The sequence below is a fragment of the Sarcophilus harrisii genome, chromosome 3 (assembly GCF_902635505.1).
Source record: "Sarcophilus harrisii chromosome 3, mSarHar1.11, whole genome shotgun sequence".
NCBI lineage: Eukaryota > Metazoa > Chordata > Mammalia > Dasyuromorphia > Dasyuridae > Sarcophilus > Sarcophilus harrisii.
This window is the reverse complement of record NC_045428.1, coordinates 14,530,076-14,547,648: the sequence shown is the minus strand read 5'-3', so window position 1 is coordinate 14,547,648 and position 17,573 is coordinate 14,530,076. Positions and strand designations below refer to the sequence as shown.

The following is a 17,573-nucleotide window of genomic DNA, read 5'->3' as shown; positions in this document are numbered from 1 at the left end:
CAGAAACAAAGATAGAGACATAAAAACAAAGACACAGCCAGAGCCGGGGGCGGCACCCAGAGGGCCAGGCCCATGTGACCAGAGCAGTGATGCTCCATCTCCAGATGTGGAGGAGGGCCAGTAACCGGGGCCCTGGGACGCCAGCTCCTCCCTTAGGCTGGGTGGATCAGGGATGCACAGTGCCAACCAGGACCTGAATTGCAGAGAACCTTTAGATGATAAAATGGGTTGTTTTCCTGTGATTCTTATCTGTTAGACGGGGATAATAATGGTCCAGTCCTGCCCTGCCCCCCCTTGGTGTTTCAGAGACCAAAGGAGAGAATATTGGGTGTTGTGCAAACTTTAAATCCTCCACAAAGCGTTCAGCCTGTTTGACTCGACCACCTGGATCACCGTCCATGCGGTTTTCTTGGCAGCGTCTGGGGCAGTTGGCCATTTCCTTCTCCAGTTTTATGCAGGCAGGGGTTGAGTCCTTGCCCGGGGTCACACAACTAGAAAATGTCTCGAGTTGGACCTGAATTCTGGCCTTCCCGACTCCAGATCCAGTGAGGTGTCCGCTACACCATTGAGTTATCCTCAATATAGAAACGCTAGTTGTTAAAACAAATCCAATTATTAGCAGACTCTAGGATGAAATGTTATTAAACAGTTGGTTCTTACAAGAATTCTCCTATACTTGAATACTGAGAAATTATATTTTAAGAAGCCTAGTAGACTTTCTGAAAATGTTTAACTTTAAGTAGAACTTCCTTAAAAACTCTTGCTTCCCTCTCTTCACCCCCTCCTACAATGCAGCTCTTCTGAGATTTGGTCCTCTGGTCCAAAAGGCAAATAACCAAACCACACACGTTTACCCTGTTAACATAATTTACTATTATTTTTATTTGTGGATAAAAATTAAGGCTCACAGTACTTTATATTGTTTCACAAGCAGGATTTTTTTTTTTTTTTGAAACAAGAATTATCCCAGTACAAATTTTTGCAAAATAATGTTTGACATATGACTTGACCCAAGACTTGAAATGAACATATTGTACAGGGCAGCTATGCTCCTTTAGTAGGCTTTAAGCTAAATTCCTTTAAAAAATAAATGGGCAAAGCACCGGCTTCCTCTCTGCAGGGAAAAAACCCACTACATTGTGTAAACTCCATAAAACACATTCAAGGCAGGTGAGGGCAACTGTTGTCCACTTTTAACTCTAAGACTTAACAAAGCCACCCAGCATTTCCCCATCATACAGTACACGTGTTTATTGAATTTTTAAATATAGTAACAATTCTGTACATGAGATCTTTTTGCAGGTTCTAAATCCCACAGATGAAAATAATCACTTCTCCCACAGAGATCGTTCTAAAAAGCACGAGACTGTTACAAACCTCTGCGGGAATGAGAACGATTCTGCTTGTTAGCTCCTAAGTGAACGAATGGACACACCAAACTTGGACACGTACATACCATATACACGTACATACCATATACACGTACAAGGAGATATATATATATGATATGTTCATGACACCACGCCAATAAAGATCACGAGTTATTTCGACATCTAATCTTTGCAACACATTTCAACAAAACCAGGAATTATCTCGATGCTGGGATCGCATACGCTCCTTTCTAAACAAGGACCTGAAATTAAAGAGAAGCTCTAACTGAAGTCTACTGAGGGGAGTGGCGACTTAGCATAATGAAATCAGAAATACTAGTTCCTATTAAGTGTTTTGAGATTGGCCTTTAAAAGCGCACATGGAAATCTGACAGTTCTCAATGGCGTTCCTCCTGCAGTGATGAAGCTTGAAGCCTCTCTAATCACTCACTGTCAGTCAGAACTAAGAAAAGCTCATTGTGTCAGCTGCGATTTCAAGTGTGCCCGCCCCCAATTCCCCTCTCAATCTCCTCCTGATTAATCTAACCACTTCTGGCTGCTACAAGGCCTACTCAAGCACGTCAAGGCTTTTTTGTACCTTTGGTGATGGCGGAGTAGAGACGATTCCTGGTACGTGGGATTTGCCCAAAATTTACAAATAAAAGGTCAGCACCATAGAATGCCTTCCATTCTGGGGTTCTGATGAAATCCACCCAACCACAGTAAAGCCAAGGAGGTTTCTCACAGAACCCAACAGAGGAATTTTCCTTCTATCACATCAAGTTCTTTTTTTTTTTTAATTAAACATCTATTTACCATTTTTCCTACTTAAAATTAATACTAACAACTTATAGTATACTCAGACAAGGGGGCACATGGAGCCCAAGAAGGGGTACCAGAAAGGGCAGGCTTCCCATAACACAGAGGATCATTGCATTTAAATGATATCACGTGGCTCACGGGAGATCACACTAGGTACCACACGCATCCTCCAGATTACACTGCAGACACAGAGTAAGTGTGGCAGACGAGGGCATGGGAGACACCGTTCCACTAAGATTCAGTGGAGGGATAGGGGTAGTTCCAAGTTGCTTTCCCATAACCCATCACCCACATCAACAGAATGAGACTTCCACTCAAAAGCTCCTGTAAATAAAGGAATATGACTGTGGTGTAAACTATGGCTTTTTGACAAATCGGCCTTGAATTTTCAGCTGGGAAATCTGGTGGGGCAGTGAAAGTTACAGCTGTGGAGGAACCCCGGGGTGGGAATGATTTTTTTGTTTCCTTTTGTTTGCCTGGCGCTGCCTGCGGGAGGCGCCGAGCTCAGCCCAAGTCCCTCTGGGAATCGCAACACCACGCCAAGGACAGCCCAAACTTCTCAGGTAGTCGAAGGCACTGGGCCTTTGGCCTCAAGGAACGTACCAGAGGAGCGTGGCCATCAGACTCAGGAGGCTCTTCTCCGGACAGCGCGGCCGCCTTCACCAATCACAGGGCAGCCTCAAAACCCTTTTTCTTAATGGATCGACGGCCGCCTAGAAGTCAAGTCCACAAAGAGAGGGACGTCTTCGGGCAGCTCCTGTGAAAACCAATTTGGCCCAATAGAAAAAGGCATGTGCAAGAGGTCAGGGCAGGTTTGCATAAGTACTTGAAGGCTTCTTGTTCATGGAACTTACAAAAAAAAAAAAAATGCACATCCTTCGCTGGTGATGAGGATAAAAACGACCCAACCTCGTGTCTGTTATTCACATTCTAGACAAAAGTCCAACATCCTCCCAGGGAGAATGAGGAGCCCCGGGCTGTGGGTCCAAGCCCAACCCACCACCTGTGGTGGCTTCAACCAGCCATCCGACCTCTCAGAGCTTCGCCTCCTCCCCTGCACTAGCTACACCTCCAGAGGGCACCTTCAGCACCTGGCGAGATAATGTCAGCACGTGATTGTCAACTTAAGCTATTCTACCCGCGGGAGGACAACCGGACCGCCGGCGCACCGCGCGATCCCCGTGCAGAGGCCAGCAGAGTCGCCTCTCTGGCTTCTTCCCTCCCATCTTATCACAGACACCAAAGCTTAAGCAATCAGAGGATGAAAGTCCTATATACAAACAGTTTTGTTGCTTCCAGGAAAGCAAAAGGATAGAAAGACAGCAAGAGAAAGATGAAGGTCATTTCACATTATTTTAGCCAGGTTATTGTGATTTCAACATTATTGCCTGAACAACATGGAACAGACGAACAGCACACAGCCAACAAATACATAGTATTTCCACAATTCAACAATATCTACTACACTATTCCATTTGGCAAAATATTTATTTATAACAAATCTGTTCAAAAGCAGTTGGTCACATTTGTTTTTCCATTTTCCATTATGAAGTTGTAACAATGGTCTCGGTAAATGCAAATAAATGGCCTCTTTTCATGTGGGTACACAAAAAAGCATAATTTGCTGTTATGTGACCGGTATTCTCTAAAGGCGTATATGTACTCCATCTGGGTTACGACAGGCGGGGGCATCCAGGGAGGAGAGCTTTGGAGCTGTAGCTTGTAGGGCTGAGGAGGAACAGAAAACCTCTCCAGATAATGTTTAATGTTCCAGACTTACCCACTGGGGGAGATACCGACAGTGGGTAACAGGAAGGCGCAATGGGGTTCTGGCCACTTCGCAAGTTTGGGTCTGTTTGCTCATCTGCACAACGAGGGGATGAGTCGAGTTTTGGAGGCTCAGCCTCCTAGGCGAACCCCAAGTTGCCGTCGAGTTGGGTTACTTAACACTATCATTCTGGGCTACCAGCAGGACGACCTGGAGTTCTCCTGGTGTAGAATACTGGAGACGGGAGGGAGGGGGAGAGGGAGAGAGCACATCCTGACCTCTGACAGGGCCCCAAGACCTTTCCCATTGTAGCCAATGAGAGACAACACAAGGATGGCATCATGACGCCATCTTGGTCTAAAGCCAACCTCAAACAGAGGCCCAGGAGGGGCCACCGGGAAACTTCAGTTGGTCTAACCTCGTGCCATGGCCTCTCCCCTCTTCTCACTGCTAGGTTTGCGGAAGGATCCGGCTCTCACCACTATTGGGGGGATCACAACTCCTCCCCTTCTCTGCACTCTACCAACCCCTTCAAGGGCAGCCTCGATTCACTGTGGGGGCCCACGAGCACCCCCGCCACCTGGAAATGGATGGCGCCACTTTCCTCATGAGAGCGGGTTGGATAACCTGGACATGGGGGAGCATGTGTGGAAGGGAGAGGCAAGGTAATCGAGCCTGAGAAAACTACCCAAGATCACCTCAATGGCAGTGGCAAGATTCAAGCACCGGCCTCCTGATGCCGACTCCAGCAGTCTTTGTTAATTCATTTTTCCCTTCTTTCACTACAGCAATTACTCAGTGGCAGGAACCCTGCTGACCACGGGGGCAGCTCCTGGAGCTGGGAGGGCTGGGGACCACCTTGGCCAGAGAGCAGCTCTCAGATGCAGATGGCCACCCCCGCCTCTTCTGGGGTTCCCCAAGGTGAAGAGAAGAAGGCGGAGGTTTGGTCGTGGCTGCCGCTCCTGGCCCATGTCAGGCCGGCTGCAGGAGGAGCAGCTCCTGGAGCCAGGCCCCTGATCCACTTGGGACGGGAGCAGCCCCGGTGCCATGTGTAGGCTGGCGCTTCTGCCCAAGGGATTGCTGCTGCTGACAGGATTGGCAGGGCCTGAGGTGGCTAGGGAAGGTCTAAATGATGAGAAAAGTGCGGCAGAAGGGGGAAGCATCCAGGAGAAATCCAGGGGTCTCAGCTGCTGTGGTCACGCCAGGGCTACTCCCTTCTATCCTGGCAGATCCGAGAGGTGACTGGACTCTAAAAGTTGGGAACATTATTAGGGGACGTCCCAAAGAGCTTTTCTTTTACAGCTTTGGCTGGAGTTTGCAAAAAAAAGTGCCCATCTCCCATAAGCAGAGACTAACTGGCAGTTCCAAGCACATCAGCGGCTACAGACACTTTCCCCAGGACCCCCCAGGGCCCCCCTGGCCCCTGCAGCTGCTGTCACAGCTGGGGATCATCATCCCAGGGGTCTGAGAGCCGCTCTTCTGGGTCCCACAGAACCACCAAGTGAAGCTCTACCTCCTTCGCCTTTCTACTCTGTGTCAGGGAATACCCTGCCACCCTCCCTGGACTCTGTGGGTCGGCCCTCAGGCCTGAGAGGATGGAGCTCACCAGGGAGAGGACAAGGTGGCCCAGGATGATGGCACCGGCCTCTCCCCTCCGTCTCATCCCTCCTCAGTCAAGTAAGCCTGCAGACAAAGGACTTTCTCTTATTTTTTTTTTTTTTTTTTTTAGGAATTAAAAAGTTGTGATTTGAGCACATCTCCAGCTGAGACAGGTCAAAGTTCTTACTGGTGAAAGGAAAAGGTTCCTGGGGGGCCATGGAGTTAGCAGCCCCTGCAAAGCGTCCTACCCGCGATGCTCCCGTGCCGGAGACAGTCCGCCATGTGGCTCTCCTGAGCCTGCCCCCAACAGGAGGCCGCACAGGTACCCCAAGTCCCCAGAGGGGGTACGCCTTTAGAGAAGAGGCAGCTCAGTGACTGCAAAGGTGAGACCCAGAACAGAACGAATGTGAGAACACAAAGGTGAGAGTCAGATGAGTGTGTCTGAGCACAGGCTGTGGCGCCTTGCCTAGTTACCCGTACAAATCCTCAGCCCGCTCAGGGTTCCCACACAGCCCCTCGGGGCTCCCGCCGCTCCCGGACAGGCCCCGATGGAAGGAGCGCCCCGACGCTCTCCTCTCAGTACTGCATGGCAACCCTGGAACGTCTCTGACCATTGAAAGGGCACACAGCACTTGCAACGCAAAGGAAGTTTATTACTCCCACTCGGTAGTTCCTGGGGGCTTGGATGTTAAGTCATACATAACGCGAGAAATACCCGGGATCTTCTTGATCTCCGTGACCATCTTCAGCACCACCTGCAGTCACAAAGACAAGAAGGTCCAGTGGGTGACCCCGGGAGAACAGGCCGCAGGCCCCATGCCTGTGCATGGTCACAGCTGTGGTCCTCAGGACCGGCCACCAAAGTCACAGCACAGCCCTCCTACTGGCAAAGGCAGTGACCAAGGGCCCCAGAACTCTGGCTCCAGCCCTGGCACTTCAAAGCTCCTTCAGGTCTGGCTCTCTGCCCATGGTCCTCACTCTCCCCACCCCACCCCCATGATCCTCACTCCCCGCCTCCCCCATGGTCCTCACTCCCCGGGGTTTCTGCCCCCCTGCAAAGCCCCATTTATCACCTGGAATCTAGCCGAGACAGGCTCGAGGCCGGGGGAGGCCGCTCCCCCAGAGCACTAAGCAGCCATTGCCGGGTCAGGGCACCGGCCCCTCTGGGGACTTTTAGAAGGCAGTTACCTCGACGGGAATCTCGTTGCCAGGCGTCGCTGCAATCCCAGTCATGAAGTCGCTGGTGATGAAGGTCCGGATCACCACTGATCTCTGGCAGGACGGCTGCTTCTGAAGAGGGTCCCGGTCAAAATGCAGGGGCGTCAGGATCACCGGCATCTGGCTAATCTTCCCGGCGTAGCCTGGGCCGAGGGGAGCAGCGAGTCAGCCTCCTTGCCGGAAGGGACCCCCACCAATTTCTGAGCAACGCAAACCCTTCAAGCCCAAATGAGCCTTAAAAGTCATTAAGGCGCCTTCGGAATGTGCCCCTGCACACTGGCAAAACTCCACTCAGACAAACATGGAGATTTCCAGAGTCTACAGACAGAGCACGGGCCGGGCAATGCAGTGGACAGAGCCGGGGTCCAAGCCCAATCTCAGACACCCGATGCTTCCTGACCGTGGGGCTCCCCCCTCCTGCTGTCCCTCCCCATGGGCACCCCTGCCCCAGGCTCAGGAGCCAAGGGCTGAGACAAGCCCCATTACCACATTTAAAGAGTATCCTTGAGGTAGAGGGGCTGGGGGGTAGAAGGGAGGTGAGGGAGACCCAAATGAGCCCTAACTTGGGGGGAGCAGGAAGAAGAAAGGAACTGCCTAAGTGAGAGCCCCCCTGTCCCCCATGGGGTAGGCCGGATCCAGGACCACTCTGCAGCTCCCCCCTCGCCCCCACACACACAAGTCTCATAGGAATTAGTAAGTCAGACTGGGAGATTTCTACCAGCTCTCCCCCGCCCCAGCAAAAGACAGCTACAGTGGGGCCCCCTCCCCAGAGCCCACTTTCCAAACACCAACCCCTCAGGGCTCTGTCCTGCTCCCTCACAAGGCCTCTGGTCTCCTTCAGAGCGGTGAAAGGGACAGCCCCAAAATGAACCCAAAGGCCTTTCTGCTTCTCTCATCCAGAGGTTCTCAGAACCCTGGCCCAGCCCCCCCCCCCAGAGCCCGACACCCCCTTTCCTGCCAGCACTGTGGAACACAAGGGGGCTGCTTCCTGCCACTCCCCCAACACCAGCACTCCTGAGTCCCCCCCTGAGCCTGCTGGCCTTCACCGGCCTAGTGTGGGCACAAAGGGGCAGCCCGATGAGAACAGGAGAGGGGCAGACAGAGTCAGGAAGGAGGGAGAGGGGAGAGCCATGGCCCTCCTCAGTGCCCGCCCTCCCTGGTGGGGAGCTGGCACTCACAGCTCTGCGTAACAATGCATTCCATCAAGGAAAACATCAGCTGCCCCGGGTTGGCGATCCCCGTCACAGAGCCCCTGCTCCCCAAAGGGCAAGGCTGCCCACACCTACCAGACTCCCTGAGAATGTTGTGGGCCTCAAAATCAGCTTGGCGCAGCGTGCTGAGCACTCCGGTGGTCAGGAAGGTGGGCGTGACATCCGTGGGAGGTTCTTTGACAGGGGGGCCAAAGACGTAGACCACCCTGAGGACACAAAGGAGAAAGGGTCCTCCCTTTAGTACAAGGGGGCGTGCTGCCGGGGCGCCTGTGTTTCTGGGGAGACTGCCCCAAATCTCCCATTAATGCAGGCGCATCAAACCCATGACAGTCACTGCTTCTGGGACCATGAGGCCCCCTCCTAGGAGGTGGCCCACTTTACAGGTGAGAAAGCCGAACCTCGGTCAGCATCCCACCGTGTCAGAGGCAAGACTTGGAGATGAGCCTCCCCCCCGGGGGCCAGAGCTCCGGCAATAAGTCACAGCACAAACAGCTGGGAAGGAGCAGGTGTCTCCGGCCCATGACTGACATTGCTGGACCTCTGCCTCATGGCCCATGGAGGGGCGCTCCATCAGCACGCCTAGCCCAGAGATGCAAGCACGGAGGCCCGGCTGGCATGTCTCAGGGCCGTGACTTGGAAAAAGGGCAGAAGGTCTAAGGAAACACCGGATGTGACTCCCAGCGCATCAGGAACCCTGAGCTCCAGGTCACGGCTTAGACTATCAGAGTAACAACAAACATGTACACAGCCTACACATTTTCTCCTTTGACTTTCAAACAACCCACTAAAGCAGGTATGTTTATTGCTCCTATTTTACAGAGGTGGAAATTGAGGCTGAGCAAGGGCAAGCTACTTGTCTGGGTCTGACCAGAAAGAAAAAGGCTACCAAATAAAACCAATCCTTCTGCCACTCCAGAATGGATTCCCCTGCCCCATTCTCCACAGAAGTTGCTCCACACTTTCTCTTCTCTCCTCAAAGCTTCCACACTTCCTTCTCTCCCCTCCACCAAGAACTTGTGCCACGAGCTCCCCCTTTTCCTTTCTCCTTGCCTCAAAATTCCTTTTAATTATCTTCTACTCCCGGCCCTGCGCTCAAGCCTCTGATATCCAATGATGAGGTGGCCCTTCGGCAAGTCCCCTACTCTCTCCTCCAATTTTCTTTAGCTTAGGGAGTGCTCGATCAACATTGTTTTCCACTCATCTCTAATCTTTCTCTACCTGTTGGTTACATCCCTGTTGTTTTCAAACAAGTCCGACGTCCCGCCCCCACTCCATCTTTCCAGTCTCCACTCATCACCTCGATTTCCTAACCTCTCACTCATTCCTTCACCTTCTGCAATCTGACATCCAACCTCTTCACTCGACTGAACTGGCTTTTCCAAAGTTCCCAAATCTGAGGTCTGTTCTCAGCCCCGGCCTTTAGGCCAATCTGTTGCATCTGACAGAGTTGCCCACCTTCTCTCTCTGGGCTGTCTGGACCACCCTCGCCCCTGGTTTCCGCCTACTTGTATGAGCCCAGAGAAGAGGGTTTAAAAGGTCAAATGGGATGAGGACTGAAAAAAGACCCCCCTCTCCCCCCAGAGATGGTGACTGAGAGACCACCAGTAATCTGGGGGTGTCACCTGAATGAGGCGGGAAGCCAGATCACAGAGTTAGGGAGGAAGTGGAGGGAATGACCACAGAGCACACCTCACAGGGGTCCGGGGCTTAGGGAAGTCTTTAAAGGGTGAGGGAGGCAACGGGCAAGAGCTTAACAGGGAAGTTAGAAGAATGGGGGAGGGGGAGCAGGGGGCTGGCAAGGGCTTCTGAAAAGTAGAGAAGATGAAAAGAGGAAACTGTCTTTTCAGTTAGGAGGGTGAGAGGAGGAAGAAAATACAGGTTACATCAATCCATCTATAAGCATTTATTAACTATCTATCTTGTGTGACGCACACAGGTTCTAAGAGGTCCCCCCTCTCAAAGAGCTTCTGAGAACAAGCCCCAAGAACAGAGTCCAGCAACAGCCTCAAATATCTCTCTTTTTAAAAGCACTTCCTTTCGGCCTTGGGCAATAGCAGAGACAACAAAATGAGATTCAAGTGGATTCTGATTTAAACATATTTCTTTTCCCAGCAAGACCTTTTGTTTTCTAACAAAAACCACTTCATTTCAGGAACGAGCCGGAAAGCAGTACCAGGCCTAGGCAGCTCCTCCAACACTCTTGCAGCAAGCGTCCCCCCCAAATCTAAATCTGGCAAAAACTCCTTTCTATACTTAATTCTCAAGTCCCCTCCCAGGACTGTCTTCATAATCAGCCCAAGAAGCAGCAGCCTCCATTTCAGGAGGCCCAAGGAGGTTGAGTAAAAGCCGGAGAAAGAACCGGCCAAGGGAATTTCAGGATCAGAAACTTCAGGAAGATCAGTAACGCCCAGCGGGATGTGACAGGACTTCTCTGGATAACAATGCTCATGAGCATTATTTTAACTAAAGGATTTCCTTCACTATTTGCCAATACTCTGAACCAACAATGATCCATCACACTGCACATCTGCGGGATAGAGCTTGTTCCTACTGTCCTATTTCCAAAGTCCCAGCTCTGAGGGACAAATCCTATGACTGTGTTCCAGTTGCTAAACTGCCCGATTCCCTGGGCACCACGTGACATCCACTAATGCTATTCTCCTGTTTGGAACTGTTCACTCGGTGTTAAAAGGCTGACTGAGTTTCCAGCAACAAATCCATGCAAATGCAGCCCTGAAATGCCCTTTTCCTCTTTGCTGTTTTGAGATCAGGATGGCAGATCAAATGAGAACAGAGTTGTCCCATTTAGTGTAACTGCTAAAAGGAGAGTTGGTCTTATCTACGGCTTTAGAACAAGCCAAGAGAGGCAAGAGCACACTTCAAAAAAAGGTACCTCTAGCCCAAAACCTAGATTGAATGCTAATTCAATAATATCAAACATACATGGCACTATTTTTTATAAGATCTGGCATCCATTTGGGGGGAAGAAGGATCCTTCAAATTATTTTTCTCAGAATTACTACTAATTTAGGCAAATCCCACTTGTCATTCCAATTACTTAAAACTTGGAAAATTGAAACAAAAGAAGAAAAAGAGTCCTACTGCTCTACTTCCAGGCCAAATACATTGAGGAATTAAGAAACTGGCAAGCTAAACAGCAGTGAAAATTGTCACCTAATATGGAAAAATGGTAAGAGAGAATTACAGGCACAATTAAAAACGTTAGTAATCTATATCAATAGTGAATGATCAAATTTTTTGATCAATAAACACATTTTAAAAGCACTGTTTTTTAAATATCTTAATCTTAATATTTATGTCCAATTTTTTCCTTTTTACAAAAGATATTCAGAAACAAAATGCCAAGGAGTAAGGCTTTGGTTAGACAGAACATGTGATACTTTCCCATTGCTTTCTCAGCATCGCCCCGTTTCTATCATTGCCAAGAAGCCCAGATGTTGCTCTTGGGAGCCTGAATGCCTTAGGCCTGCCTTCCTGCAGGAGAAGCCGAGCAGCCGACCTTCCGAGGCGCCAGGGACGTACCTGTTAATGTTGTGGCACATGCGGGGGATCAGCCGCGCGAGAAACATCAGGGACTCCCAGTCAGGGTCTTCTTTACTGGAGATGCCACAAACGTAACTGTAGGAGCGGCAGTCCCCCTACAAACACAGGGCGAGACAAGCCGTCACCCAGGGGCCGGGCCAGAGAATCCACGGGGCTAAGAAATAGTGCATGTGCATGCGTGTGTGCGTGTGCTTGTGTCTTCCCCACTGTGTGGATGAGAGGTATCCAACATGAAGCTACAACTCTCAGGGTTCAGTCTTTTTAGAGCCATCTGCTGCTGACTCACACAACTTTTGCAAAAAGAAACCCCTGTCCTTTTTTATTTTACTTTTTGCAATAAGGGACAGATGACTTAAATCCAAGCTGATGCCACCAAAAAAAGCATGAAAAAACATGGTTATCTTCACAGAATTTTCTAGAAATAACCCTCATTTCCCAGACCTGAGCCAACATTTCTAGATTCAATTTACACTCCTGGACCTTGCCACACCAACGAAATTTCAGTTCATCTCCATCTTTATTTCCTCATTGCAACCCAAAGTTCCAAGGGTCCAAAATGGTGTTTTCCTCACTCCCATCATACAAGGACTTCCCAATTTCTTTTAATAAGAATATTTGACTTGGCTCAGAAAGAGACTCCTCCCCCCCCCCCCACCTCCATCAGCTCAAATCCTCTACACTCAAAAACTCCTTAATCAGTAAATGTAACCCAAGTTGCTCAATGTGGGATTCCGAGGCAGCATGTGAGAAGAGTCTTTCCAAAAGGACTGTGATCCATCGATGTCATTTTTTCATCTATTGTTCATCCCCAATCTTTTCCTTCCAGAATGTAATAAAAATACCCACTATCTTTTAAAAGCTTCTTTTCACTTTTCAAAAGGACACTGATGAGTGCTTTCCTTAATGGGCACTTAGGCCATGGAGATGTTAAGTCTTAATTTCCTGTGTCATCATGATAGGAATTTCTCCCTCAAAATGAGGGAAGCCTTTTGATAAGAACTTAGCTTGTGGTTGGGAATGAGCTTCCAGACCCCCCTCACAATCTGATCAGGAATCACTTGCTCCTTAACTTGGTTCTCCACCATTCAGGAGGAATACTTCAGGGGGTACACAAGGCTACCAGGGTGCATCCTGGCATTAAGCCCAAAGCGCTGCCCCAACAAGGTCTGCTCTAGGTAGGGAAGGAGAAATGTCTTTTCGGCAGCCCATCAGCAGCACGGTAAAAAACTGGACTTCTGGGTTTTTCATCTCTACTTAACGTAGTTAACATAATCTAAAACTTTCAGTATCCCAAACACTCCCAAATTAATTAAAAGATAATTGAGTGAAGGGTCATCCATCCATACTAATCAGCAGGCTATACATATGATTCGGGGGGGGGGGGGGGGGGGTATTTTTAAAGATTCGCTCATAAGTTGATCATTTAGGGTAAAAAAAGACTCATCTGGCACATTTTTATTCTAAGGGAATTTAAAGGGCCACAAACAAGGCAAGCTGAATTCTTTTGGGTTAGAATGTTATCACAAGAAATTTCCTTCAAGGACACCTCACACAGATATTCAGGCCCCAATTTTCAAAGAAAATGCCCAGGACTCCAAACTCAAGGAACTCTAAAGTGGATTTCAAAAAGATTCAGCCTCAAACTTTGGACTCTCAAAGTCACAGAAGGTCATGGAAAGCCTGACCCAAGCAAGTTTGTTCCCAGTTATCTTCCAGCCCCTCCCAAAACACAGGGTCGACATTTTCTCCAGCAGTTCATCAGCCCTCTCCCTTCTCTTGGCTGGTACCACACTTGGCAAAGTCACACCCCCAAGGCCTCTGCAGCCTTTGCTGGGACAGAGCAGCTGGGAGGCCACGCCCCCGAGGGCGCTCGCCAGAGGAGGGGGCACAGTGGGCACACATGCCTGAGGACACTTACCTGGACCCCGACGGTTTTAATGGGCAGCAGGAAGGCACTCAGGGAGTGCAGGCTGGTGATCTGCATGAGCTTCTCCTGGTCTTCCTCGGTAGTGCAAGCTTTGACCCTCTGTAGCAGCGTGTGAGGCTATAGAGTACAAGGGAGAAGGGCCTTGAGGGAAGGCGGCCGCTGACCCTCTGAGCCCCACCTGGTATCTTTCTGTGATACATTTCAGTTAGCCTTTATCACTCCCCTCCCCACTCAATGCTGGTGCTGGGATGGAAAGGCAAATATGGAGAGGAGACCCCAGCCCTCCCAACCCCTCTGACCCGCCATGGGAAACAGATCAGCTGTAAGGTCAGCCTGCTGGAAGGGTCCTGGACCAGCCCCAGGAGGGGAGAGAGAGCTGAAGAACTGAGGGGGAGGACAGCCCATGGTGGGCAGGCAGGCAGCCGGGCCGGGTTCAAAGACCATACTAGTACTGGGTGACAGAGACAGCCAAGCCCCAAAAGGAGCAGGAAGAAAATCCTCTCCTGCTCCCAAGTCCAGGCCAGGCACTTGCATTCTAGTAGCCCCCCAGTCAGTCACAGAGATGGGCAGAACTGTGGCTTCCCACCAGAGAGCCTCAGCATTTCTGCCTTGGGCATGAGGCGGTGAACGTCCAGCAGGTGGAAAAGGCCGCACAGAAGGCTCACGCAGCTTTTATGGGCTGGGCAGGGAATCCCCCACCCCAGACCTTGACTAAGAATCCTTGCAGATCCATGTGAATTTAAACTTGGAGAAATTATGAATTCAATGATAAAGAAACAGAATTGAGCTCAACATTTCAGAGTGGGAAAAAGCCCAAGAGGTATTAGCATGGCCCCTTGTTACAATAGAAAATGAATCGTGCCATGGAGGGACCTGACCCAACGCTGCCCTGTGCCATAGGATGGGTGGAGGGGGAGAACAGGCAGAACATAATGCCTCGGGGCAGGGAGCCCGACACAGCCTTCTCCTGACACCAGCATGTCACGGGCGCATCCTGGCACTCTAACTCCCTGAGTGCAGATTTTCCCCTTTACATCCAACACTCTTCCAAAGCCAAGTTTTTTTCAATGTTAAAAAGACACATCTCAGAACACTTAAAATTCACACAAATTCTAAATTAATGGCTTCCAGATTTGTAGGTGATTAAGTAATTAAAAAAGGTCAAATCAAGAATCATTATTTGCTGTCATCACCGTTTCCTCCCTTACAATTTCTTACCTTTTTCACACTTGCAGAAAAGTCAGCTACTATTTTCAAAATGTTGTTGGTTTCAGGAAAGTCTTTACATACGTAAGGCTCTTCGGCACAAATTACTCTTATTGCCAGGCCTGGACCTAAAGATCAGAGGAAAAGGAATGATCCAAGTATTAAACCAACAATTGCCCAATATCCACATTCAAGTACAGCTGACCCCCAGCTTCATCGTCAGCTCATTCAACAACCGAGTATCCCCTCGAAGAGGAGGTACAAAGCCCTGAATTCTAAAGACCCTTCTAAGGTACGCTCCTTCACCTTGAATAATTCAATCTGCTAAGGGAGAGAGCAGCGAGCCACAGGATTTGGGGGGGAGAGGGGGCAAACACTGCCCTGATGGAAGGAGGGGCACACATTCATGGGCACCAGTCCAGGGCGTTCCCGGGCACTCACATCCAAAGCAATGCCAGGAACCCCTGGATCAGCCCCCTAAACAACAGAGCCAGGCCTTTCAGCAGGCCCAAAGTGAGGGAACGACCATAGGACCCTTTATGACCCTCCTCAACAAGTTCCTGCAGTGGGAAGATGGCGGAGTTGGGTCTGGGCTCAACTCCTGGCTCTGGCCCAATGACCAGCACCCATCCATCCCACTCCCTGGGCCCAGCATGGACCATCCGTAGGCCTGTTTCCTCATCTGTAAGAAGCTAAGCTAAGGTCAGACTGGGTCATATCTCTGGTCCCTTCAAGGGCTCTGGCTGAGAGCTACAGAGACTCTGACTCGATCCAATCTGTAAGCGTCAAATACGCTGACCAGGGTCTGACGAGGCAAGAACAGATCAGTAAGGCTAACGCACAAACACCCATGACAGCCACAGGAATGACGATGTGAGGTATTTATCACACGGGGTGAGACACAGAACTGAGCGTTGGGGAGGAAATGCAGGCTGCTGCGGGACAGGATCGCAGACCCCCCGAATCAGAGGGGAGGAGCCTTGAAGTCCCCTGGCTCCACTGCCTCCCCACAGGCAGATGGAGACTGTGCCAGGTCCCGGAGGCAGCGGGTGAGCAGCTCCCGCTCAGCATCCCTTCCTCTGGCGCCCGTGGACTGGGAGGGCAGGGCCGGGCCAGGGGTCCCGCGGCTTTCTCACACTCATTCCCAAATGTCAGACCTAGGCTGAGCCGCCCTGCTGACACCACCTGGCAGCTCTGTCCCGGCCTCCAAGTATTACGGCTGCAGTCGGGGCTGGGACTCAAGCCCACTGACTCAAGCGCCCCCCAAATCCAGGGCTGACGGTGCTGTAACAGCCCAAGGGTTGCCGTCCCCTTCTACAAATGAGCCAATGGAGGCTGACCCGGGGCACACACGGAGGAAGCGGCAGATCCGGATTTCAGAAGTACATCCCGACTCCAAAGGCCTTCCCAGGAGACACTGCTCTTGGTATAGTGAAAAATCATGTTTATGAAATAAATTTTTTTTTAAATGGTGTAGGTAATGGAGTAATGGTGAGACTCAGGCACCTACTTAACATGACATTTCCATCAGTCACCTGCCTAAGAAATGGGTTATTCTTCACAGCAAACATGGAGAAGGAAATTCATGCTTTACATTAAATCTAACAGATAATGAAGGGCAGCGGGGCAGGATAGACATGGAGTCAGGAAGCGGGCGCCCAGTGCAGTGGGGTGACAGCCAAGGACTTCAGTCTACTCATGAAGAAAAGGAGAGTAACAGCCTCCCACAGCTTTCCTTACAAGCCTGAGAGATCTATAATGGCTCAGGTTGTTGTATGTCCGACTCAGTGATAAAGGCCTGAGGGTCTGGAGTCAGCAGACAAATAGAAAACACTGAGATACTGTAGCCACAGCCGTGCTTTACACCTATAACAGGGAAGCCCCATCTCCTCGGGCCCCGCATGGATGGGGCCCAGCCAGGAGGGACACAGACCCAGGGGTCCTCACTCTTTACCTCTGCCCCCCATTCGCACTGAAGGCTCTGGGACTCAACACCTTTTCTGGACAGATTACGCCAGACCCAAATACATCTTTACCTGGGAATGGATGTCTAGAGACCAGTTCTTCAGGAAGACCGAGTTCTCTACCCAAAATCCTCACTTCATCTTTATGGAAGTCTTTCAGAGGTTCTATTACTTTTCCCTAAAAAGAAAACACAGTTGTTGAACAAAATGGGGGGGGAAGAAGGGAGAGAATCTGGAATCCAAAATGTCAAAAATTGTTTTTACATGTAAGTAGGGAAAATACTAAATAAAAGAAATAATGACTACTTACAAATAATTATGAAAAGTTAAGATGCAAACCCAAGAGTCCAGAAGTATAAAGGGGGGTAAACATAAATGAGTAATCATAAAGGATTACAAAGATTAACCTATTTATCTTCTTATATCGGGAGGTGGTACATATTACAAAATTTTATCATCATTGGGGGTAATACAAGGAATCTTATTAGACAGACAGCCTGAATGATTCTGTTATGTTTTGATGATCTTCAAAGAATGGAAAGAATGGAAAAGAGAAGTATACTGGTAGAGGAGGAAAAGGACAGGAAAAATGGGGAACATCCCCTTATGTTAATTATATACACAAGTAAGAGCCTATATTAGGAAAATAGGAACACTTGAACTTCATTCTCATCTGAAATGGCCTGAGAAAGGAAAAATAGACACACCCACACACCCAAATTGGATACAGAAATATATTTTGTCCACTAAGAAATAAAGCAGGGAAAATGTTAAAGGAAAGGGAGAGAGGGAATTAGGAGGACAACTTAGAAAAAAACAAAGTCTAAAAGAGAGGCCAGGAAAAAAAAAAAAAAAAAAGGAAAAGAACTTAAGAATGGAGGGAAATACACAATTAACAATCAATAACTATAAATGTGAATTGTA

General features: G+C 49.6%; 1 protein-coding gene across 1 annotated transcript in view; it reads right to left on the bottom strand.

Annotated features, from left to right (window-relative positions):
• Positions 1-853: 853 nt before the first annotated feature.
• GMPS (guanine monophosphate synthase) overlaps positions 854-17,573 on the bottom strand; it is a 52,012-nt gene continuing 35,292 nt past the window's right edge. The window contains exons 10-16 of the mRNA XM_031957556.1: positions 16,722-16,827; positions 14,698-14,813; positions 13,471-13,596; positions 11,532-11,647; positions 8,064-8,194; positions 6,748-6,920; positions 854-6,314 (exon numbers count right to left, since the gene is read on the bottom strand). Coding sequence (XP_031813416.1) covers positions 6,213-6,314; positions 6,748-6,920; positions 8,064-8,194; positions 11,532-11,647; positions 13,471-13,596; positions 14,698-14,813; positions 16,722-16,827 — 870 coding nt within the window. The 3' untranslated portion in view covers positions 854-6,212. The remainder of the gene's footprint in view (positions 6,315-6,747; positions 6,921-8,063; positions 8,195-11,531; positions 11,648-13,470; positions 13,597-14,697; positions 14,814-16,721; positions 16,828-17,573) is intronic.